The following is a 24769-nucleotide window of genomic DNA, read 5'->3' as shown; positions in this document are numbered from 1 at the left end:
TATACCTATGCTTTCTGTTACACATAACCCTCTTTGGAGGGAGGGGAACTTTGCATTCTGCTATTTGAGAATTCTCTTCGTTCCTATGCTGGAAATTCTTTTCTGAGTTCCCGTCTTAAACTCTCAAGCCATTGCAACTCCTTTTTCTTCAGAGATGATGTTGGACATTTTCAGCACTTCCTGTTCCAATAAACCCAAAGAATATAATCTTGAACAAGGAAGTGTTTGTAAAAAGGGATCCTAGTTACCAATAAGAGGACTCATTAGGGGGACACAAACCATGTGCAGTCTTCTTGCCCCCTGTACCTCATTTAAATGGGGGTAGGGTGGGGTAAAAAATGAATTTCAATTGACATGCCTCCTCAAACTTCACTTTTGATTTTTCTAATACTAAGAGGCCAAAATAAATGTGGGGCAACTTCTCGTTAGAAACCTATTCCTGTTCCAAAATCAAGTGTGGACATGGGGAACTGGACAGCTGTGGGGTTATTGAGCAAACCCACCCATGATTCTTAAATTCAGAATCTCATCCCCTCCCTTACTGTTCAATGCAGTTGTTCTGGTAACTTTCACCTGTACAATGTAGGGGGGAGAAGGAGAGAGGGAAGGGCCACTTCAGTTTTTCATGCCCCCAGGACTGGCATACACATGGTTCAACTGTATTAAAATCGAGTGCATTTGGCCAATAGGTAGGATCTCTACAATGAGTCTCTTTGAATTTCCGTAACTTTTCTTGTGACCTGAAAGAACTCAAGTCTTCCACTGCAGATAAATTGGAGACTTCATCCACATTTTCTTTCCCTTTTGTTTGTGTGTTCGTTCGCTGTCTGGATGGTCAATGAGCCTGTCTCCTTTTCCATGGCCAATCCGAAGGCCTTCATTGGAAGCGTTGTTTACAGAAATCCTTACCAAGATAACATACTGTCCTCCAAAATACCAAGTCTGAGGTGACACTCACTTAGAGCTGTTTGTCTTTGAAGAGCAGTCATCAGGAAGCTGGATTCATAGGTTTTTCCCTGGCTCTTAGATGGACCACCTACTCTTTAGTATCTGGTTCAGGAGTGCAGAGAATTCTTTAGTCATGGATACTAGAGACCTGTGCATCCTAATCCCATTCAGTTCTAGGAAGACTGCCTTTGGGCCATGTTTCTTCCTCCCAGCCTCGGCTGCTCAACTGTAAACCCAAATTACAGTGTCAGCTAGAAGGAGGGTTCCATATAGTCCTGTCAGTATTTGTGGTGGCCTTTGGCTTAAGACGAGAGTCCTCATTTCTAGCCAGTGGGGTCATACTCCAGAGCCATCTCTGAGATTTGTACCACTGGATGATTTAGTATCAGGTCATCACCCACCACCCTTCCAATCACATGCCTCCCACTGGTCAAGGGAAAAGAGACACCAAGACTTGGTTTGAGGGCACTCGCAGACTGACATGGCCAGTATAAAGGAGAACTGGGGAAGGAATGATGTTTTGCACCTTATTGAAAAGAAAAAATTTTAAGTGCATACATAGTTAAGAGCTTTTATTGTGACAGGAGAACTTTTTTCCATATGCGTGCATACTCTCTGTAATTCCAGTGTAAAATATTGTACTTGCACTAGCTTTTTTAAGACAAATATTAAAAAAAAAATGGAAGAATTCATATTCTATTTTCTAATCGTGGTGTGTCTATTTGTAGGATACACTCGAGTCTGTTTATTGAATTTTATGGTCCCTTTCTTTGATGGTGCTTGCAGGTTTTCTAGGTAGAAATTATTTCATTATTATAATAAAACAATGTTTGATTCAAAATTTGAACAAAATTGTTTTAAATAAATTGTCTGTATACCAGTACAAGTTTATTGTTTCAGTATACTCGTACTAATAAAATAACAGTGCCAATTGCAAATGTGTGTCTTTGCCTTGTGTGAGGTCCTCAGCGATGAGGCCAAGAACATAGGAGTGTTGTTGCTCCATTTTACTTATGCCCACTATGGTCACCTGAGTAGGTGTGTGGTGGGGAAAAGACCCAGAGCATTACTCTACCAAATTTTTTTTTTTGGAGGAAGAAAGTCATGCGTAAGATGAGGTTCTGAGATTTAAAAAAAAAAAAAAAAAAAAAACCTGTTGCTTTGGAGTCCATTCCAACTCACAGTGACCCTGTATGACCTGGTAGAACTGCTCCACAGGGTAATCTACAAAAGCAGACTGCCACAGCTTTTTCCTGCTGGGCGGCTGGTGGATTCGAACCATAGCAGCCAAGTACTTAACCAAAGCACCACTGGGGCTCTTTGGTTCTGTGATAAAAGGCACATTTCTACACCCAGAGTCTTGACTTGTTCAGTTCATGTTGATTTCTCCTGTCTAACACTGCTGTTTACAAGCATTTGGCAGCTTCAGGGGCTCCTGATTTTAAAAGTAAGTAGCCCTCCCACACATGCACCCTGCACACACGCCAAATCAAATCCTTGCATCTTATGCAGTAGTAGAAGAGAACTCTTGGCCAAAGTCCAGTTTCATTTAGCCCAACAAGGAATGGGTGTCTCCTTTCCTTTCAGTACCTTCTTAGGTATTTTGGGGACATCCAACCAGGGCTCTTCCTTTACAACCTAAGAGTTGGGAAGTCCTGACATACTCTGAATATTTGTGTGTGAAAGAGTGAGCATTAAGCCTGTGGCGATTAGGTGAACCCTGACCCCTACAGAACAGACTAAAAGGGCTGTCTGAAGCCCTCCTCCTCCACAGTGGTGTGAGCACAGCAAGCACCAGTGGTGCGGACCAGTCTGTGTCTGCCTGCCCTGCTGTTTTTTGAGCTCTTAATGGGTCTGACAGGTCTTGGGTCCAATGTCTGTACAAAGAGCAAGTCTGCATGATCCTTATAGGAGCTAGACAGAACCGGACATGTGTCTGCTGGCACTGGCAGCCCTCAGTGTGGCCACCACAGAATGACAGGGTGTTGACCTCCCTGATCACCCAGGATTAGCATAGGAACCTAGCCTTAGCAAGCAAGAGGGACACTAATGTCCCCAGGGTAACAGTACAAATGTGGAGAAGGACATGGTCCTGAAAGAAGTTCTCTTACTACTTACTACTGACTAATCTGTTCTTCAATTATTTATTACATATATATATATATATGTATATGTATATATATATATATTTTTTTTTTTTTTTTAAACACTTCGTTTTCTTCATCTCTCTCCCTTACTTAGCAGTAACAAACAAACACAACAGCTGGTCACTGAGTGGAGTCTAACTCATGGTGACCCCATGTGTGTCAAGAGTAGACTGTGCTCCACAGGGTTTTCAATGGCTACTTTTTCAACAGATCACCAGCCCTTTCCTCTGAGGCACCTCTGGATGGACTCGAGCTTCAAGACTTTTCAGTTAGCAGCTAAGTGTATTAATTAAATGAACTCCTTTTATGGGCGTGACTATAAAGCAAGTCTTCCACAAGAGAGTGTGAGTGGCTCACCTCCACACAGACAGAGACACACATACAAAAGGCAGGGGGCCTCCAGCAAGCCCTGCATCTTGCTCTACATGCAACATCCTCCTGAACCTCCTGTCTTAATAGTGCAGCCTTTCATATTTCTTAAGGATTTGGGGGTGGGAAGGGGAGCCACAGGGTTAAAGTCACTGGCTCTAAGTGCATCATGATAGTACTGACAATGGACCTATATATTCCCAGAGTGGAAGGGTTTGGTTAGATTTCTCCACGGCCAGGCACAACTGTAGTTCTTTAATGAGATACTGTGGACAAACATAAATCAGGCCATGAGGTCAGCATTCTACAGAACTATGTGGTCCTGCCTCAAAAGTCCAAGGGGCTTCTCTACTCAACTTGCCTTTTCAAAGAAACTTTGTTGCTTTGTCTACTTCTTTAGTGGGCATTGGTGGGTCACTGGCAAGAATTCTCACCTTCCATGCCTGGAGATCCAGGTTTGATTCCCAGCTGATGTACCTCATGCACCCCACCACCACCCCATCAGTGGAGGCTTGCATGTTGCTGTAATGCTGCCTAGTTTCCAGCACAGCTTCCAGACTAAGATGGACTGAGAGGAAAGGCCTGGTGATCTATGTCGGACAAAAATTAGCCAGGGAAAACCCTATGGATCACAAGGATCCACAACCAACCACTGGGAGGCACAGGATTGGGCAGAGTTTTGTTCCCGTGTGCATGGAGTCACTGTGAGTCAAGGGCTGACTTGACAGGACCCAACATCTGCTTTATTAGCCTTGATAAAGACTGAAGAAAGTAAAACATCTGAATCTGCAGAAGCTTTCTAGTCCTATTACTCAAGGAGTACTTCTAAATCAGGAGCAAGCTGTCATTAATTCATCCAGCCTTGAGGGTTTTAACTGGTATCAGAGGGACTAAGGCAGGATCCCCTTAAAGGCCAGAGGCACTTTCTCCAAGAAAATGTCATTGCAATTAGCAAATTAATTGACTGTTGTGCAGTAGTACTGTGTGGTCCTTCCATAAAAGTAATAATCACCAGGATGAGGAATTGTTCTAACTAGTACTTTAAACTAACATCCCTTAGGATGCCACTGGTCAGGGCTTTGGATAGTTTCCAGTGGGAGTCTTACCTGTTAATTTTTTAGTAGGTAACCATCTAATAAAACATTCCAGGGAGTTCCCAAATAATTTACAACCTCCTTTAGAGAAACCAAAGGAGCTCTGGTGGTAGATCGGTTAAAGCATTCAGCTGCTAACCAAAAAGTCAGTGGTTTGAACCCACCAGCCACTCTGCGGGAGAAGGACAGTCTGCTTCCATAAAGATGTACAGCCTTGGTAAGTCTATAGGGTAGTTCTACTCTGTCCTGTAAGGGTTGGTATGAGTTGGAATTGACTTGATAGTAGTGGGTTTGCTTTTGCTTTTAAGAGAAACTAGCCTGGCAAAGTGGGGCTGAGAAGGGAAAGAAGCTAGATGGAAACAAAACTAAACAAGGAACCAGAGGCAGCTTCCTAGAAGCAGCTAGTCCACAAGACTGGTAGAGACAGAAAATGGGTTCCCAAAAGGCCTGTGTAATGAAGATAGTGAAAGAGGTGTGGCCACAACCTGGAAAGCATCAGCTGGGAAACCAGTTCATGTTCTTCTGTCTAGTCAATTCCTTTTGTTCTTTTCCAGAAACCCAAAGCTGGAGGGCAGGATGCCAGCTACTCTGAGTCTGGCCTGATTTCCCTGAGGCCTCCCTTCCCCTCCCTAGTTGCCTTGACTACTAATAGCCAACAGTAGTCTGCCACTATTTTTCCACCTGAGAAATCGAAAACCAAACTGAAGCAGTTTTGTCAAGTCCATTCCGACTCATGGCAACCCCATGTGTTTCAGAGTAGAGCTCCACTCCAAGGCATTTTCAATAGCTGTGATCTTTCGGAAATAGATCACCAGCCCTTTCTTCTGAGGCACCTCTGGCTGGACCTGAACTCCCAACCTTTCAGTTTGTGAGCTGAGTGCTCTATCCTGTCTGGGAAGGAACCAGACAACCCCCAATAATGCCTTACAACTTGATCCCTGCAAACGGAAACTCAAGCACTCAATTCTTAAGATACTACAGCGTTATGTTAAAGTGAAACCATTTTCTTAAAAAAAAAGAAAAAGGTGCAAATGTTAATTTTCACAATGAGGTTGAGTTCTGGGCACCTGGGCTCTGACCACTGACCCAATCAGCACCCTGCGTCCAGACCCCAACAAGGCACTAGGGAGAGTCCCAAGGCCTCCAGGTGGCAGGAGCGGGGAAACAGGAGGCAGCATTCCATCACTCAGGAGCAGCAGGAGCTCTTACATGACAGACTAGGAGGGAGATGGGGTAAGCAGGTGCTTGTGGAAGCTTCCACACGAGCTGCGTGGCACTTCATCCTCAAGGTTAGCTGAACACCGTGTTGTGCTGCTGGGTCACGCGGATGAACGTTGCCCTCCTACTGAGCTCTTTGAGTTTGGTGGCTCCCACGTATGTGCAGGTCGACCTCAGTCCCCCAAGAATATCCAGAATTGTGTGTTCAACATCCCCTTTGTAAGGCACTTCCACAGTCTTGCCTTCAGAGGCTCTGAAAGAAAAGGGAATTTGGAGTTTTCCTTTTTATCTCATCTTTTTTTTTTCCTTAGGAAGCCAGCTACAATTATTCCCAGCTTTAGCCCTTTTAACAGCCCCACTCAGGTAGCTAAAGTCCTAGCTACCTCACCCTCTGACCCCGTTCCCATATTTCTACCAAGTGGCAGGCTGTGGTCATGCCATTATCTCAGGTACACTCATGCTTTCCACCCAAAGAATTCAGCCTCACTGCTGGCTACACAGGACCCTTGGGAAAGGAAAGACTTAGAGAGCCACACTTGATGATGTTGTAGACCCAGAGCCCTGTAGTGAGTGACACTCTTCTCTTAGGTCATGTACCTCCACTATACCCCTAACAGAAACCAACTCCATCTTTCTATTCTATCTTAATTTGTACACCTTACCTCCAACAGGGAGTCCCTAAGGGGTGCAAATGGTTAAGATGTTCAGCTGCTAACCAAAAGGCTGGAATTTGGGATCACCCAGAGGTACCTCAGAAGAAAGGCCTGGTGATCTATTTCCAAAAATCAGCCAATGTAAACCCTATGAAGCACAGTTCTACTCTGAGACCCACATGGGGTTGCTGTGAGTCCACGGCAACTGGTAGGTTGGTTATCTCCAATGGGCCAAGAACCAATGGGAAGAAGAGACCAGGCCAATTACCTCTAGAATGGTGCCCCTCCCTTCTACTGCCTCCTCCTCATACGCTCCCAGAGCAACAACACATAAGAGCCCAGAGGTTCACCCTGTCACATGCCAGCCCTACACTGAGAAACAAAGTTTTTCTCAAGGTGACAGTCAGAAGGATATGAAAATGGACAAGCCAAGCTCAGCTTAGTTTTGTGGAAACCTCCACCAGCACCATACAGTGGCTCCGCTCTATCAGCCAGCCTGTCTATCAGAGATGCCCTCTGTTGGGTACATTCACCCCCAGTGTCACTGCATATATCACTGCACCTATCGCCCTGGGCATGTTAAGGGATCCAACCCTGGTGGAAACAAAGTAGAAGAACTAAGGGCTTTCTTACCACCTATGGCTTCACACAGGTTTTGAATAGCACCTTTCACATTTTCAGCAAACCAGCCCAGGTGTTATGTTGATTCTGACTCTTGGGCACCCCATGTGTGTCAGAGTAGAACTGTGTCCCACAGGGCTTTTAATGGCTGATTTTTCAGAAGGAGATCTCCAGGCCTTTCTTCCCAGGCACCTCTGGCTAGAGTCACACCTCCAGTGTTTCGGTTAGCACCCAGGTGCATTAACCATTTGTACTAACCTGCAGTGTTTGGAAATTCAGAAGGCCTGGCAAATGGCAGAATGTAGAAGAAACTACATCAGATCCTCCTCACTGAAGATGTCCCACTTTCTATAAGGCCATTAAACAGCAAGTTCCCCTGGCTGCAAAATGCAGATATAGCCTAGACTTGATCTGGTAGGGGCATTACAAAGAGGAAAGCAGAAAACTGCAAAACCTTAGCCCTCATCTAAGGACCAGGCAGTCTGAACATTCTAACAGTTACCCAAATTCTGGGACTTTTTCTGTCTACTCTCTTCAACTGGAAAACCAGCATCTCTTTTTTTTTTTTTTTTTAATTGTGATTTGGGTGAAGATTTACAGAGCAAATTCACTTTCCATACAGCAGTTTACATATACTTTGTCTCATGACATTGACCACAGTTCACCACAATGCAACAGCTCCCCTCCCACTTCCTCCCCATAGTTACCTCCATGGACTCCTGCCCCCTGAGCTGTCTCCCTGTGCATAAGCAGCCCTTCTTTCTCCGTGATTGCTCCCTCCAAGGAGTGTATCTACTTGAGGTAAATGTTCGACTCATATGCCTGTCTTTTGTTTGGCTGAAAACCACAGGCGTGGGTTTAATTCCAGACCTGAAGGGCATTTAGGGGCCATAGTCTCAGTGGTTCCACCAGGCTCTATGGGACCAGCAAACCTGGTCCCCACCCCTTTTTTTTTCCTCCAAGTGATTCCGAGTTTTGTTCCACATTGTTCTCCCCCTCTATCAAGGATCTCCTACACAGATCCCCTTTCAAGTGGACAACAGCGGTAGCCGGGCACCATCTAGTTCTTCTGGTCTCATAGTCGTATAGGCTGCAGATCAGATGAAAACTAGCATCTCTTGATCAGAAACTCATTACGTAGAATTCCAAAAGGGCACTAACTATTGTTCACTAAAATTTACACACATAAGCCTACCCTTAAGGAGCTCCAGTGGTGTAGTGGTTAAGGCATTTGGCTGCTAACTCAAACGTTGGTGGTTCAAACCCACCAGCTGTTCCACAGAAGAAAGATGAGGCAGTCTGCTTCTGTAAAGATTTACAGCCTTGGTAACTCAGTGGGGAATGGTATGAGTCAGAACGGACTTGATGGCAGTGAGTTTGGTTTGGTTTTAAGCCTACCCTTGGGTGGAAATCTAGTTACTTAAACCATCAGCCAGTTGAAGGGCTGGCCTACTGGCTGGTTCACAGCCACATGAGAATGAAACCAAGGTCACTAGCTACACCCAGGGTGGTTCGGGTCACTGCACTGTGTGACCAGAGACTGACATTCATTCACAGGCACCTGAAATGACTGCCATTTTATTTTCTCAAGAGATTTCCACAGGCTTCCCAGAGCCTGCTGGCAATTAGCCAGATTCTCGCAATAGCTTGTCTACTAACTGGCTACAATATCTTTTACAGTCATCTACTGTTGATGCTTACATCATCTCATCTGTAAAAGGAAGGTACTCGGACCTGCCTTGCAGGGACAACATGAGAACTAAACGGTTAATGATTGGGCAGGAATTATCAAAGCATAAGTAACTCTGTCATAATGAAACATAATGTCAAAGTCAAAACCTTCTCCTGAAGAGATCATTGTAATGAGACAGAAAACTGCTAGAGAGGGACAGAGAACAAGAGAGGCAAGTCTGCAGGCTTTGGGCTGCCTCTGGATCACATTTTAATTCCTTCCTTGTCTAAGATTTGAATCACCTTCCAGAATGGAATCCTGATACTCCTGAATCTTTTATTGTCTGTTATGTGTAAACCCTGGTGAAATTACAGCTGACTTTTTCATCTTCTTGGCTTTTGCTGGTGTGTGCTATAGCCCGGCCTGGCCTTCCCCATCTCTAATTTGTCTTAGAACCCAAAACAGATAAAACAGATGCAACAGCTAGAGGACAAAAAAAAAAAAAAAACCTATTCCAGGCACAGCACCTAGTTATCACTTGACCACGTGGCTCTACTTATGTAACAGCACATGGGGGACATTGCTCAGGCTCTCACATGGTGACAACTGCTCCTAGTAAAGCATGAAGCTTCTTGGCCACAGGCCCAGCTAGCCACTGAGGCAGTCCCTCCCTATACCCACCCCTCCAAGTGACTGACAGAGAGGCAATGTCCACTTTGAGTTACCACATGAGAGAAAGACAGCCTCCTAAGGCTCTCTGGGAAGGAGCTGTCTGTCTTGTTCCTAAGTGTCTGAAACTTTCAGAATGAAGGTCTAGATGATCCCACATCCCTCTTTCCCACCCTGCCTCCTTCCATACTGTGACTGGAGAAGATGAGAATTGAAATCAGTCCACCAGAACCCCAGAACACTGCTCTTTCTTCTGAGGCCAGTAAAGGACAGACCCTGGTAAAGCACCCTACACAACCCCCACCCCAGAAATCTCAGTAGGGGACTGAGATTTTTACTGCTACCTTATCAAATGCACAAGTCCCATGTGCTCAAAAGGAGCTTTGGAGAGCAAATGGCAGTAGGAAATGGAGGACGTCGGCCAGGGAGGACTTGGGTTTCCCTTCCATTGCTACAGCAGAGCTTACATATGAGTGACAAGCCTGAGGTGTCTATTTACAGCTAACTTCCTTCTGAAGCTACAAAACCTTCTGTTCTGTACACTTTGTATCACAGGGCATTTGTGCTAACCCCAATGAGGAGCAACAGCATTGGTTATGGAACAAGACAAGGGAGTGAAGACAATCTGTTATAGGGTTTTTACAACATGTAAGCAGACAATTCAAATGGGAGGGTGACAGAAAAGGTCAGGTTCTCTTTCAAGATTGTGGATTTGAAAATAAAAAAGACTAGCCGAAGTAAACACCCTTTCTACAGTAAGTGACACAACTAAACAGTTGAAAAAGCTGCCTGTGGTACTGTCTTTAAAAAAAAAGAAATTGGGCAACCATGTAGCGGTGCAGACTACACCCATTTCATGTGTAACAGGAACTGCTACATTCTCCAACCAAATTCTTACAGCCTGAGGTTGCCTCAGGCCAGGCATCATGGTTACAGGGAAAGCTCAGCAAAGGCTGTAAGAAGGACAAAGCAGCATCCTCACCCACTCCTTGGACATCTGGAGTATCTCCTCCAAGGACTGGTTGAGTAGGAATCATACCTGCCCACACAGACCTCCCAACATCCAGTCAAACTTCTAACCTATCCCTAACACCTTTGCTCTGTACTTTCTGAGGCCCCCAACACTCTAAATGCTAGCTAGACAGAAATGAAAATCAGTTCCCATCAAGCCGATTCTGATTCATGGCGATCCCATGTGTATCAAAGAACTGTGCTCAATAGGGTTTTCAACGGCTGAGTTTCCAGAAGTAGATCAGTAGGCCTTCCTTATAAGGTGCCTCTGGGCAGACTGGAACCAACCTTTCAGCTAGCAGCTGAATGCATTAACCATTTATACTACACATGGACTGGATAAAAGTTTGAGCCATTTAAAAAGAAGCAAAATACATTTTCTAGCTCCTTCCCACACTATGTTAATATAAACAGAATTGGTCCTCTTTAAGACCTGTGTCCATCCCATTTCTATAAATGTGCGGCCTTCCCAGGGAAAACCTTAGTGCCTCCCCTCACCTGTATTCAGCAACTCCTCCTGCATGTTTCTTCATTGCCGTGTCAGAGCTCATCCCATAGAAGAGCTTCAGCTTCTGGCCGTTCCTCTCGATCACCTCTCCAGCACACTCAGTATGGCCTGAAAACATCCCTCCCAGCATGACAAAATCAGCGCCAGCTCCTACACGCCAAGAGTGGAGACAAAAGGAAGCAGGGGCTCAGAGAAACCATCTCTGGAAAGAGAAGAGTGCTTCACCAACTCACCTCCCCCTCCACCGATGGTCAAGAGAAAGCCTCAACCTCTCCTTTTCTGTAAAAAGCGTAAAGGCCACCCACACAGGGAGATGGGTACCAGAAACATACACAGAGAACAAAAATGGAACTTACTGGGGGTTGTGACTATCATATCAAATAAACAAAAACCTTCACTGCCATTGACCACCACTGAGTTTCCAAGGCTATAAATCTTTACAGAAGCAGACTGCCTCATCTTTCTTCTGTTGAGTTGCTGGTGGGTTTGAACCACCAACCTTTTGGTTAGCAGCCAAATGCCTTAACCAGTATACCACCAGAGCTCCTTGGTGACTACTATAGCGGGAAAAAAAAAAAGTTACCGTCAAGTCCACTCATGGCAACCCCATATGGGTCAGGGTAAATTGTGTTCCATAGGGTTTTCACAATGACTGACTTTTGGGAAGTAGATCACTAGGCCTTTCTTACAAGGCACCCCTGGGTGAACTTGAACCCTCAACCTTTTTGTTAGCAGCTGAGCACATTAACCACCTGCATCACCCAAGGACTTCAGCTAATATATTAGACAATCTTAAAAAAAAAAAAAAAAAAAAAACCTCACTGCCATCGAGTCAATTCCAACTCACAGCAATCCGCTTCAGGTTTTCGAGGTGGTAAATCGTTACAGAAATAGATTGCCTAGTCTTCCTTCTGCTGAGCGGCTGGTAGGTTTGAACCGCCAGCCTTCTGGTTAGCAGTCAAGTGCCTTAGGCAGTACACTACCAGAGCTCCTCCAGAGCTCCTTAGTGATTATTAATGACTAATGAGGACCACCTTCCAAATGGAGGTCTAACTCAGTTAGAATAAGAGAAACATTAAGAACTGGGCAGCATGGTAGAAAACAAGCCATCCAACCTCCTACTCAATACAATAACTTTTCTCCAGTATCTCCATCAGGCATCCAGTCTCTACCTTAAGCTCTCAGCACTCTGAACTTTCTATTAATACAAATCAAGGAAGGCCCTCAGAACAGAGCAAACCTGCAACAGAGATTGAGCATGGAGGAGAGAAGCCCCTATAATATGTAAGCTTTTTAAAACTTTGCCTGTACTGCAATTGTGATAGATCAATACTTATCACCGAATGATATGAGATTTCCAGGCTAGGTACAGCTGAGACTGGGTTATTAGCATTGCCTTTGTAGGCTACATTGGACCAGGACTGGGGCCTATTAGGTGCTGAACACCTAGTTGTCAAGGAAGGGAAAAGGTTACATGGAAAATATAAAGATGAATTCCATTCCCCTCCTTAAGTATGAACAATTCTGCAGACAAACTCGTCATTAAATATTATATCTATATTATATACATTATATATCATATTATATCTGTTATCCCTTCTCCTACTGATAAGTCCACTGGGTCAAATCTGCTGCAAAAGACCTCTTTAAAGTGCTGAGGAGCAAAGTCTTTGAAGACTAAGGTGCACCTAACCCAAGCCACAGTGCTTTCAATTGCCTCATATACATGTGAGAGCTGGACAATGAATAAAGGAAGACCTCAGAAGAGTTGATGCTTTTGAGTCGTGCTGTTGGTGAAGAATATTGACAGTACCATGAACTGCCAGAAGAACTTACAAATCTATCCTGGAAGAAATGCAACCGGAATGCTCCTTGGAAGCAAGAATGATCAGCCTTCATCTCACCTACTTTGGTCATGTGGTCAGAAGGGACCATTCCCTGGAGAAGGGTATCATGCTTGGTAAAGTGGAGGGTCAGTGAAAAAGGGGAAGGTCCTCAATGAGATGGATTGCCTCAATGGCTGCAATGATGGGCTCAGGCATAGCAAGGATTGTGAGGCTGGTATAGAACCAGGCAGTGTTTCTTTCTGTTGTACACAGTATCACTATGAGTCAGAGCCAACCTGATGGCACCTGACAACAACAACAACTAAGGAATCCTACTGAGGGTGTGTATTTAGAATAGAACAAGAGGACACCAAGCCACAGATGTACATTAGGAAATGTGGATAGAGGAGAAAGGGAGCCTATGGAAATTTGGACAAGGAGAGAAAATGTGGCAGCCCTTGAGAAGCAGCCTTGATGTTTTCCATCTGGTCATTCAGACACTACAAGAGGACTTCTGGGATTTGCACTGGGAGTTCAGCATGACTGCAAGGAACACTTGGCAGGGGCTGCCCCCTGGCCTGACCTCCACATGGGCAAGGCACAAGAGGGCTTTTTTACTTTGAAGCAAGTTTTACAGACCGCTCCTTTCAGGGTTCCTAACACAAATGCTGGCTCCTTGGCCCTCCTGCCACCTTCCACGACTTTAAGGGGACAGAGGGTAAGTGGTGTTCGCCAAGCCTCCTGATGACCGCAGGCCCAGGAACAGAGCACCTATGTGGCAGAACAGATACAGAAGGCGACCAGCAGGAACACAGAGCACAGATCCATTTAAGGAATGCTTTGCAGTGTTTTCCAATTTTGCATGTTTCTGAATACCCTCCTACCTTTCTCTAAGCAGTGGTTTCCCTGGTACAGTCTTTCTCCTGCATTAAAGCGTCCAGCATGGACACTGCTGCACTTAATGGAAGGAGAGTGGAGGAGAGAAAGAGAAGCCAGAGGGAACATGAGCTGAGCCTTGGGTCTGAGCCCAAGTCCCACACCCAGGAACCATGCCCAGATCTATTCTCTACAAGGCACCTCCTTGATGAACAGTCACTTTAAAGAGTGTTGGGTGCCCACCCTTGGTAGAACCAACTGTGACATACCAAAAGGGAGTCCGAGATGGAACATCCATTGATATTAATAGTTAGATGTCACAAATTAATAGTTAAATGTCCTTGGCTGATGATCCTCATAATAAAGAATGAATGAGCATAGGAGTCCCAGGTTCTCCTGCTCTGCCTGTGTGACCCTGACCTTATCACTCACCTCTCTGGGCCGCAGTCACCTCAACTATAAAATGGGCAAGCTGAACCACATAGATGACCTGTATGTTTCCTTCTATAGCCAAGATAGATGATTAGAATGGGATTAAATAATATGTCCATTGTTACAACATTCTCCAGAGATGCTATGGAACCCTGCTAATAACACGTCCCATGGGATTTTTTGGGTGTCACTTTAAAAAAAAAAAAAAAAATCAGAATTCCTAAGACAGAAAGTTATCCTCCCAAAGAAAGGGATGAGAAGAGGGTAAAAGAGAAAAAAGAGAGATACACGGAAGGAAAAATTGGCAGCAAATTTGGCTCTGGAAGCAGGATAGGAGAGTGGGAACTTGCCAGCTTTGTTTCTCACGCCTGCTGTCATTCATAGCTCCCTCCCACTTAACGGTTTGGAGCTCCCAATAGTGCTGTGAGCTCTGACTTATGTACGTAGTTTGCAGAGGTTACCTCGCTGCTACAGGATTTGGTAAGCCCTATTTCACTGTCTGTTAATTGAGATCTTGGACTTGCAGGTGCTTTCCCAAGAAAACCCCAGGAAACTCGCCTGGGACCACAGGAAGCCAGCGTCACTGAACCACAGAGCCGCAGGACACTGCTGCCCCCTGGTGGGAATCAGGTTCCTCTTCCTCGGGTGAGGAAACTGTTGGAATTCCAGTTTCGCTTTCGGGATTTCCTAGAGTTGAGTCAAAAGACTCTCCCTGCAGTTACTACCAGCCAGAACCAGCACTATCCTCTTGAAAGGTCTCCTGAGCCTTCTTACTCCCGGCTTGAAAAGGATGTGACTTAAGCCGCTCCCTCCGGGCATAAAGGATGTCACCTCTAGCCATCTCCTGGGCACTCAGCCTGCTCTGCCGCCATCCGGAACCAAACAGATGCCAGGAATCCGGGCAACTGGGGCTGAAATCATCGCATCAGAAACCCAGGAAGAGAAAACTCCTGACTGCTCTACACAATAGGGAGCTCTGGTAGCATAGTGCCTAAGGCACTTGACTGCTACCAGAAGGCTGGCGATTCAGACCCACCAGCCACTCCTGGAAAGGAAGGTTGGGCAATCTACTTCCGTAGTGATAACGCCTCAGAAACCCAAGGAGGTGTCACTATGAGTCAAGTAAGGCACATAACAACAACAGCTCTACACAATTGCTCCATTCAGTCTCCGCCCCCTCGTCCAGGTCCAGTCCCCTAGACCCTGACCTCACCACCACCAACAACAACAACCCCCCCGCCCCCCCCCAGGTCTCGGCCCCGCCCCTCGGGTCCACCCGCCCTCAGCACAAACGCAAGGAGGCCTTGCTCCCCACAAGGGCCTTACCAAAGGCTTTGGCGACATCTCCTGGACACGTGCATCCTCCGTCCTTCAAACAGGAAAAGCAAAGAAAGTAAGTCAGCCGGCTCTCTCATCAGGGCAGTCTCGTATCCCACACCCCCACCCGCCAGGATTCGGGTGACTGAGAGTTTCTATCTACTCAGGCCGGCGGAGTTCCTCTTAAAACCTTACCCAACGTTCCCGAGGTGCTCTTGTTTCCGGACCTTGTTTACTCTCGGTAATACTGCACTTCCCATTCCCATGCCCTGTAGTCATTAGATAGGGGTAAGTGGCTTGAAGAGGTCGACTCAGACACTGTTCCTGTGGTCACCTGCCAACGCAGGTCTTTAAGTCTGGCACCGCCCACTGCCTGCCTGAAGCGTCTGTTCCCGAGAGGCTCTGACCTAATCCTCCACCAGTTACATAATCCATAACCAGCCTGGCCAGCCACACCATCTACATCCACTCCACATGCGTCAAGCAGAGGGCACATTTTGCAGCTGCTCATTCAGTAGTCACCTTTACCTCCCTGCTTGTATGTGGTGAGATTTATTTAGGACAAGAGGTGAATTATTTTAAGAGCTCGAAAAGGACGTAGAGTTAATTCATTTGTATTTCCAGCCATCCCTTGTGTCTTCCATTGACCTTCCTTGACGCTACTCATTTACCTTAAAATCACACATCCCTTCTGGACACCCACTCTCCCCATACAGAGAGCAGATCTTGGGGTAGTTTAATCTTTAGGAGAGGAGTTTGTTACTAAGGGGCTGCCCAGCAGTGTTTAGCTGTGTGCTATGTTTAAACACAAGTAACAGAATGCATGGCTTCTAAATGCCAGCTCTCTGACTCTCCTTACAAACCCATCCTTTGCCCTCAAGTGGATTACTCATGGGGACCCTATGAGACAGAGCAGAGTTGCCCCATAAGGTTTCCAAGGCTGTAAATCTTTACAGAAGCAGACTGCCACATCCTTCTCCCACAGAGCCACTGGGTAGGTTCGAACAGCTGACCTATTGGTTAGCAGCCAAGTGTTTAACCACTACATCAGCAGAGCTCCCTTTATAAACATAAAAGGCACAAAACCACCAGGATGCTGCTAGTCCCAGTTTGGCCTGTGTGAAGCCCAAAGAAGAAAGGGCAGTGGCATCACCAGGGGTGGTGTCACCCAGTGGAGTAATTCATGGTGTCACCTCCCCCATGGATCTCCTCCCACATCAGACCATATAGAATCCTTGTTGCTGTTATTATGTGCCATCAAGTCAGACCCGACTCATAGCAACCCCTCCTTGGGTTTCCGAGGCAGTATCACTATGGAAGTAGACTGCCCAACCTTCCTTTCAAGGAGTGGCTGGTGGGTCTGAACTGCCAGCCTTCTGGTTAGCAGTCAAGTGCCTTAGGCACTACGCTACCAGAGCTCCCATAGAATCCTTAGTAATGTTTATTATCCATTTTAATCATAGAATACTATGTGGTAAGTATAGTTGTAAATTGCTTAAATGTAACATTTCTTAGATTATACCAATACTAACAACAAAACCGTTTTGTAGTATCTTTCTACATTGAACTACATTATTAGTAACAGGGAAAGCCTTTTTTGATTTTTCTCCTCCTCTAATTACGATTTCTCAAAAAAGTTACTGATACCGGCTCACAAATACAAATTACCACAATACTGTAACTAAACACTAGAAAATATGATAACATCAGTGACTATAAACAACAGCAACAATGAAAACAAGAGTACCTGCTTGTAGAGTGTGTAGAAGAAACCACATGACTCAAAGCATCATTGCAATTGGATCATAATGACAGCACAAAGTAAATCAGCATAGAGATTTAGCCTTATACTGATAAGCTAGACTTACAAAAAATGTTTTTGTTGTCGTAACTACAAGGATATTTTTATTTAAAAAAATAGTAACTTTCTGCTAAAACACTGCACAAAAATTTTAGATAGTTATGTTGGTGTCACTCCCTCTGACAGTGTCACCTGGTGTGGTTCGTGCCCCTCCCCCCCACACCCCTTTAGTGACACCACTGGGAAAGGGCAGGGAGGGGATCCTAGAGCAGCAGGCAGACATGACAGGGAAAGCCAAGGAAGCAAAGATACAAAGGAGACAGGTCTACTGCGAGGACAGAAGCCAAAGCTGCTATGGTCTAGAAGAAACATTAGGACTGAGTGAGGCATCAGGGCCTTGTTGTTGTTGTTGTTTGCCGTCAAGTCAGCCCCGACTCATAGCGACCCCTCCTTGGGTTTCTGAGGCAGTATCACTATGGAAGTAGGATTGCCCAACCTTCCTTCCGAGGAGTGGCTGGTGGGTTTGAACCGCCAGCCTTCTGGTGAGCAGTCGAGTGCCTTAGGCACTATGCTACCAGAGCTCCTACCAGGGCCTTAGAGGAACTCATTAGTCCCCAGAAGAGGGAAGGAGCCAGTGGAAGGGCCAGGCCTGCTTTGGGAAGGAACACAGAAAACACAGACTCCCTGGGCTACCTACAATTTGCATACACCCTAAGGGGAGCACTGGTGGTGTAGTGGTTAAAGCATTTGGCTGCTAATCAAAAGGTTTGTGGTTTGAACTCACCAGCAACTCCATAGGACAAAGATGCAGTCTGCTTGCATGAAAATTTACAGCCTTGGAAACCAAGTTCTACTCTGCCCTAAAGGGTGGCTATGAGTTGGAATCCACTTGATGGCAGTGGGCTTATAGAGAAGTAGATGAACCGTTTTACTCTCAAACTGAAATTTGAGAATATAGGATTATCCCTTTTTTTCTATCTGCTTATTCGACCTGCCAGGCCAAGAGCTAGGACTCAAATATTGCTTTATTGTTTCCTTGTAGTTCTGATAAAAATATAGGGGTAAAGGCTGTATTTTTTTTTTTTTTTTTCTGTGAACGTTGTTGTTGTTAGGTGCTGGTGAGTCTGTGAACATTAACTGACTGCAATTATTTCTTCAATCAGTGTGTTGTTCGTATGTGGCTTCTCCGACCCCCAGAGGGCTACAGGACACTGAGAAAGGATTATTTCAGAAGTATCTAAGGAGCCTAGGTGGTGCAACGGTTAAGTGCTCGGCTGCTAATTGAAAGGTTGGCAGTTCAAACCCACCCAGCAGCTCTATGGAAGAAAGACCTGGCAATCTGCTTCCATGAAAATTACAGCCTAGAAAACCCAATAGGGGAATGTTATTCTGACACATGAAGGGGCTAGGGGTCAAATATCAACTCAAGGGCACCTAACAACAACAACAGGTATCTGGCCAAAGCCTTCTATGGGCAGACAGTAACAGTCTCTGTATATCTTGTTGGTGCCCAAAAGCTGGACCTTATTTACTTTCTCTTTCAAATATATAACCCCAATGATACGCCATTCTCTTGCCCCATAAATTAATTTTAAAGTGCTTACACCAAAAACCAGCTCTAAGCAATAGGTTTTCAAACTCATAACCTCAAATAGATTGAACACACTTATGTTCCCATTAAATAATATCTGATTTTAAAAAACAACAACTTGTATTAACCAATGAGTGTGTTAGCTTGAACTGGTAGGTGGTACAAAAATAAAAATAAAAAAAATAAAATAAAAAAAAAACAGTTGACTAGTATTTTGTCCTATGCAAATATCCAAAGCAGTAATTTAGGGTTACAAGTTTTGTTTTTCCAAGAGAGCTAGTATTCTATTTAGGTAGAAAAGGCATCATATGACATGAGTGGGAATTGATTGGTGAATTATCAGCACAACTGCTTATAAATACTTGCTTCTGTAAGAACAAACATGGAATAAACCAAAACCAAACTCATTGCTGTCGAGTCAATTCCAACTCATAGCAACCCTGTAGGAAAGAGCAGAACTGCTCCATAGGATTTCCAAGACTGTAAATTTTCATGGGAGCAGACTACCACATCTTTCTGTGGAGTAGACAGAAGAAAGGTAGTCAAATAAAGCACCTACAAGTGGCTCAGCAATTGTTGCTAACTTAATAATCATTTTTCCATTCAAACACCATAGAAACCTAAAGTTGATATTTTATAGGTGGAAAAAAAAAAAAAAAAGAAGGCTCAGAAAGGTTGAGTGACTTACCCAAGGTCACACAGCTGTAAAAATCTGTGCACAAGGTTAGAACTCTGGTTAAGAGTAAATTCACTAAAAAGTCTATATATCAACAGACTAGCAGAAGCTACCTTAAAATAATAGTGTTTCTGGTGATCTTTATTTTCTTTTTTATCTTATTTGTGTTATCTTTTTCTAAAGTAGACATATATTTTGTTGGGGAGTTTGTCAAGCTTTGAAAAAGAGAATACAGTATTGGAGTGTATTTTGTCGTTAGTTGCTGCCAAGTCAGCCCCCAAGAATCACAAAGATCCCATGTATAAGAGAATGAAACTCGGCCCAGTCCTGCACTGTCTCCACAATCGACTGTGGGTCAGACTACTGTGATCCACAGGGTTTTCACTGACTGATTTTTGGGAAGTACATCACCAGGCCTTTCTTCCTAGTCCATCTTGGTGTGGAAGCTCTACTGAAAACTGCCTAGCATCATAACAACACACAAGCCTCTACTTAAAGATGGATGGTGGCTGCACACAAGGTACACTGGCCGAGACCTGAACTCGAGTCTCCCCCATGGAAGGTGAAAATGATTTTTTTTCCCAAAGTCTTTCTTAATTGTGTAAATGTGTATAGACTGCCAAATTAAATTTAAAAAGTTATTAGAAAAAAGTTACAGAAGTTTGCTAATCAATCTTTACTTCTTTGTAGAGGGCTGGTGAGCAGTGCAGACACTACTGACCAGGTATACAGAAGACAGAGGGTGGGGATGACTGTGAACCAGCTTGATCCTCTGTCACTAACAGCCCCTCACAATTCAGCGCCTCCCACAAACTGGATAAGCATGCTCTCTGGGTCTTTATAAAAGGCCTTGATTAAAATGTTGAACTCGAGTGAAGAAGAGATACCAGTGATTTGCACAGACCTACTCATAAGCCCTGCTGAGGTCCTGCAAGGGGCTGCAGAGTCCAAGTCTTCTTTGGTTATCAATGGAGAATGAACTCCTGTGATCATTCAGATACTTCCCCTTCTAATGGTTCCTCAAGCACTGATGGAAAGTCAAGTTCCTCAAGCTCTCCACTGGAAGATACGCTTGGAAGACTATGGAGAAGGGAGTCATGATAAAAACATATTAAGCTGAAGTCATGGTGAATGAGTTGGCAATAGACCCAGGATCCTGTGCCAACCCTTTGTGATTTTCAGCAAGCCCTTTACTTTCTCTGATTCTCTTAATTTTCTATATGAGGGAGGTCAAGGGAAGGAGTGGAACATAGGCAATGAACAGACCTCAGTCTGAGCCCTGGTCTGCCCCTTATCAGCAACTGTGATGCTGTATATGTTACTTAACTCCCCTAAGCTTTCCTTACTTGTCAGATGGGTGTTACAGCTACCTTGTCAGGTGGTTGCAAGGATTAGAGATTATATGTGTATTATACCTGGTAATGTACACTGTTTGTGTGTGCTCTTCTGCTAACCTAAAAGCTGGTGGTTCAAACCCAGCCAGTGGTACTGCAGAAGAAAAGTACTGCCATTCTGTTTCCATTAAGACTACAGCCAAGAGAACTTTATGGAGCAGTTCTACTCTGTAACACATGGGGTGGCCATGAGTTGGAACTGACTCAATAGCAACTAACAACAATACAACCACACAGTAAATAATAGTCATTATTTTCTCTAAAGCTGTTTCCACCTTAAAAATTCTCTCTTTCATGTTATGTCTCCAACAGATGACAAGAAAAAATTAACTGGTCACAACCTTCATCTTCACATATGCCTGCGTGTCCTGAATTTTTTGGCGCCCTGCCTCCTTGAGGCACACATGGGCCACAATAAATAGGAATGTGATTCAGGCACCAGCCGCTTGGGTATAAACACCTGCTGAACAGATTCCCGGCCATGGTTTCCTTCTGAACTTTAACAGCACAGATGTGCTAATTCAGCGACTAAAACGAGACAGGTAGAAATTGGACAATGTGGCAGGATACAAAATATATGATGGGTTTCCAGCAAGTTCAGGACTTCTGGCAAGCGGAAACAACTTGCTTGTTAAACCCCATTAGACAAAGGAACTCCCAGGGCAATGGCAGTTTTGAACCCTGAGACACTCAGCTGGGTGGAAGTTAAGGTCAAGGGATCCAAATCCTTTGCATGCTTATGAACTTCATTTTCTCTTTTGGCTATATTAAATGAACTTCTAACCCCTTCCAGAGGCACTAGTGGTTCAATGGTAGAATTCTCACCCCTCGTGCAGGTGACCCAGGTTCCATTGCCAGCCAATGCACCTCATGCACACCCAGCACTTGTCAGTGGAGGCTTGTGTGTTGCTATGCTAATGAACAAGTTTCAGTGGACTTTCAGACTCAGAGGGAGTAGGAGGGAAGCCTTGCAGTCCACTTCTGAAAACCGGCCAGTGGAAACCCCATGGATCACAGCAATCTTATTGGCGATTGATTGTGGGGATGGCATGGGACTGGGTAGAGTTTCATTCTGTTGTACGTGGGGTCACCATGAGTCAGGATTGATTCAATACCAACTCACAACAGCAACAATCCCACCAAGCAAAGGTGTCACCACTGGTATAGGTATAAGAACCTTGGAGCATACTGGTAGGACCAGAAGTGCTATCCTTTGTAGCACCAGTATCACAAGCCTTGGCTGTCACTGTCCCTAATGGCACTAGCAGATGAACCTTAACCCTGACCTAGCCAGAGTGTATTGATCCTCCGCTAAGAAATCTAACCATTCTCAAACTTGAGAGAAAATACCTGAGGGTTTGCTAGAACAGATCTCTGGGCCTTGCCTGCAGAGTTGCTAACTAAGTAGATCTGGGGTGGGGCAGAGAATGCATTTCTAACAAGTTCCCAGTTGATGCTGTATAATGGGGCCCCACGTTCATCTGTGGTACAGCAGAGCTGTCCCTTGCTCAAACCCTGTGGCCAAACGGCTCTGCAACGTAAGCAAGCCTGAAGTTTCTAGAATGCCATAAGTATGGTATGTCAAGAATAAATTCATAGTAAAAGTTTATCAATTTGACCTCCACTAATTTAAAAATTAGGAGCTCTGGTAGCATAGTGCCTAAGGCACTTGACTGCTAACCAGAAGGCTGGCGGTTCAAACCCACCAGCCACTCCTCGGAAGGAAGGTTGGGCAATCCTACTTCCACAGTGATAACTGCCTCGGAAACCCAAGGAGGGGTCGCTATGAGTCGGGGCCGACTCGATGGCAAATAACAACAACAACAACAATTTAAAAATTGGAAGCTCTGGTGGCATGGTGTCTAAGGCATTTGACTGCTAACCAGAAGGCTGGTGGTTCAAACCTACCAGCTACTCCTCAAAAGGAAGATTGTGCAGTCTACTTTTGTAGAGATACTGCCTTCGAAACACAAAGAGGGGTTGTTATGAGTTGAATTGATTCAACAGGGAGTGAGTTTTTGTTTTTTTTTTTTTTTTAAATGGTGGCCATTCAAGTAATATATATGCTATTTTAATGATGACTCTTGATGCTGAACACTGTTAGGTAATGGATACTTATGATTGATCATATCTAAAAGCTTTTGGGGACCAAGGTCTGAAGAATCTAATTCACCAGCACAGGGTCCAGGAATCTCTTTTTAATAAGAGTTTCCCTGGTGATGCTCATGCAGCCAGCCCAAGACAAGGCTACAGCCTGCATCTGAGAACCACTGAACTAAAGCAAAGGACCTCTGGTGATGCAGTGGTTAAAACATTCAGCAGCTAAACAAAAGGTCGGAAGTGTGAACCCACCAGCTGCTCCGTGGGAGGAAGATGAGATGGTCTGCTCCCACCAAGATTTACAGCAGTTCTACTGTCCATAGGGTTGCTGAGTCAGAATCAACTTGATGGCAGTGTCATTTTTTTTGGTTGGGGTTGGGACTAAAGCATATTGAAGAATGGTAGTGTTTGATGTGTCGGCAAGTTGAGTAAGCTCCCCTACCAAATGTAGACTAAGGGTTCTATGTTAGTGCAGTGCCTTTACATACTGGTTGTTATTGAATGGGTGTTAATTTGTTCAGTGAGGCAAAAGCTTTAAAAGAAAAGGTATTATTGAGTGGCAGGCCTTAGAACTGTCATCAACCAGTAAGCATTTGATCAGTTATGCCAGCTTCTAGCACACTGTAGGTTGTAAATACTTAACGAATGAATGGATGGATGGGTAAAAAACTTGGATGAAGAACCAGACAGAGCATGTGTAATCTCCATGTGACATAAATGGAGTAATATACTATGAAAAGAGCATGAACTGGGAATCAAGGACCTGGATACTTCAGTTATTATTAAAAAATCAGGTGATATTAAGCAAAGGCCATAGTGACCTAATGTTGTAGTACGACTCAAATGGAATTGTGTGCATGTAGAGATTTTTTAAAAATAGTTTTCAAAGCCCTTTATCAATATCTGCCATTAGAATTGTTGTTGTTATATCCTAAAACCAGGTCTACAAATCAAACCTCAATAGGCTGAAAGACTGAGCTGAAATCAACAAGTTATATTCCCACAGAAATGGAAATATATAATTTCTTGTATTTGGGCTTAAAAGAAAAGAAAAAAAATCACCTGTCAATTATTTATTGTGGGAGCCTATCTTAGCAACAGTACAAGTGAAAGGTCTCAAAGGTTAAACTTAACATGTTCGACAAGAATCCACATTGTTATAGGACCATTAAAAACAGGCAACCAGCTCAGAATTTGCAAAAACTATAACATCCAGGTAATTGGAAGTCATAGTTCTACCACAGTGTGACAGCTGACACCTGCCACATTCTGTCCTGTTGTAAGAATCTCACCTAGAAGGGTACTACTGATGGTAAAACCAAAACCCACTGACATCAAGTTGATTTTGACTCATACCAACCCCCACTGGGTTTCTAAGGCTGTAAATATTTAAGGAAATAGATTTCCTCATCTTACTTCTGCAGAGCTGGTGGTGGGTTTGGACAACTGACCTTCTGCCTAGCAGCCAAATGCCTTACCTACTATGCCACCAGAACTCCTTACTGATGGTAAGGAGGAAGTTAATATGTGTCTCTGACATAGAGAGGTACATGGGAGGTACAGACAACAGATGAACCCTTTTGCATATATAGTACTGCATTATCAGTAATGGCAAGCATTGGATAGATGAGTGGAGAGGCTGAAAGATCAGGTATGTCTAGGCAGGGGGTACTGTGACCATGACCATGTATAGGGCTGGCAGAAAATGTTTCTACAAGCGTATTTGTATGTGCTGTAAGAATGTCCAGGTGTATAGTACAGCTGACAAGGGACAAGGTTGTGGTTGCTTCATGGCCACAGCCAGCTACTCAGAGGGAGCAAGTAGTTGGATCTGTGGTGTGTTGGA

At 44.5% G+C, this 24769-nt stretch overlaps 1 protein-coding gene across 1 annotated transcript in view; it reads right to left on the bottom strand.

Moving 5' to 3' along the window:
- Positions 1–5848: 5848 nt before the first annotated feature.
- GMPR (guanosine monophosphate reductase) overlaps positions 5849–24769 on the bottom strand; it is an 83896-nt gene continuing 64975 nt past the window's right edge. Inside the window, exons 8-10 of the mRNA XM_007951933.1 lie at positions 15371–15413; positions 10901–11060; positions 5849–6029 (exon numbers count right to left, since the gene is read on the bottom strand). Of these exons, the coding sequence (XP_007950124.1) occupies positions 5849–6029; positions 10901–11060; positions 15371–15413 (384 nt within the window). The remainder of the gene's footprint in view (positions 6030–10900; positions 11061–15370; positions 15414–24769) is intronic.

This window comes from Orycteropus afer, unplaced genomic scaffold (genome assembly GCF_000298275.1).
Source record: "Orycteropus afer afer isolate SDZICR_OR568_19922 unplaced genomic scaffold, OryAfe1.0 scaffold00012, whole genome shotgun sequence".
In the NCBI taxonomy this organism is placed as follows: domain Eukaryota; kingdom Metazoa; phylum Chordata; class Mammalia; order Tubulidentata; family Orycteropodidae; genus Orycteropus; species Orycteropus afer.
Note: the sequence above shows the minus strand (reverse complement) of the source record. Positions and strands in the feature narration are given on the sequence as shown.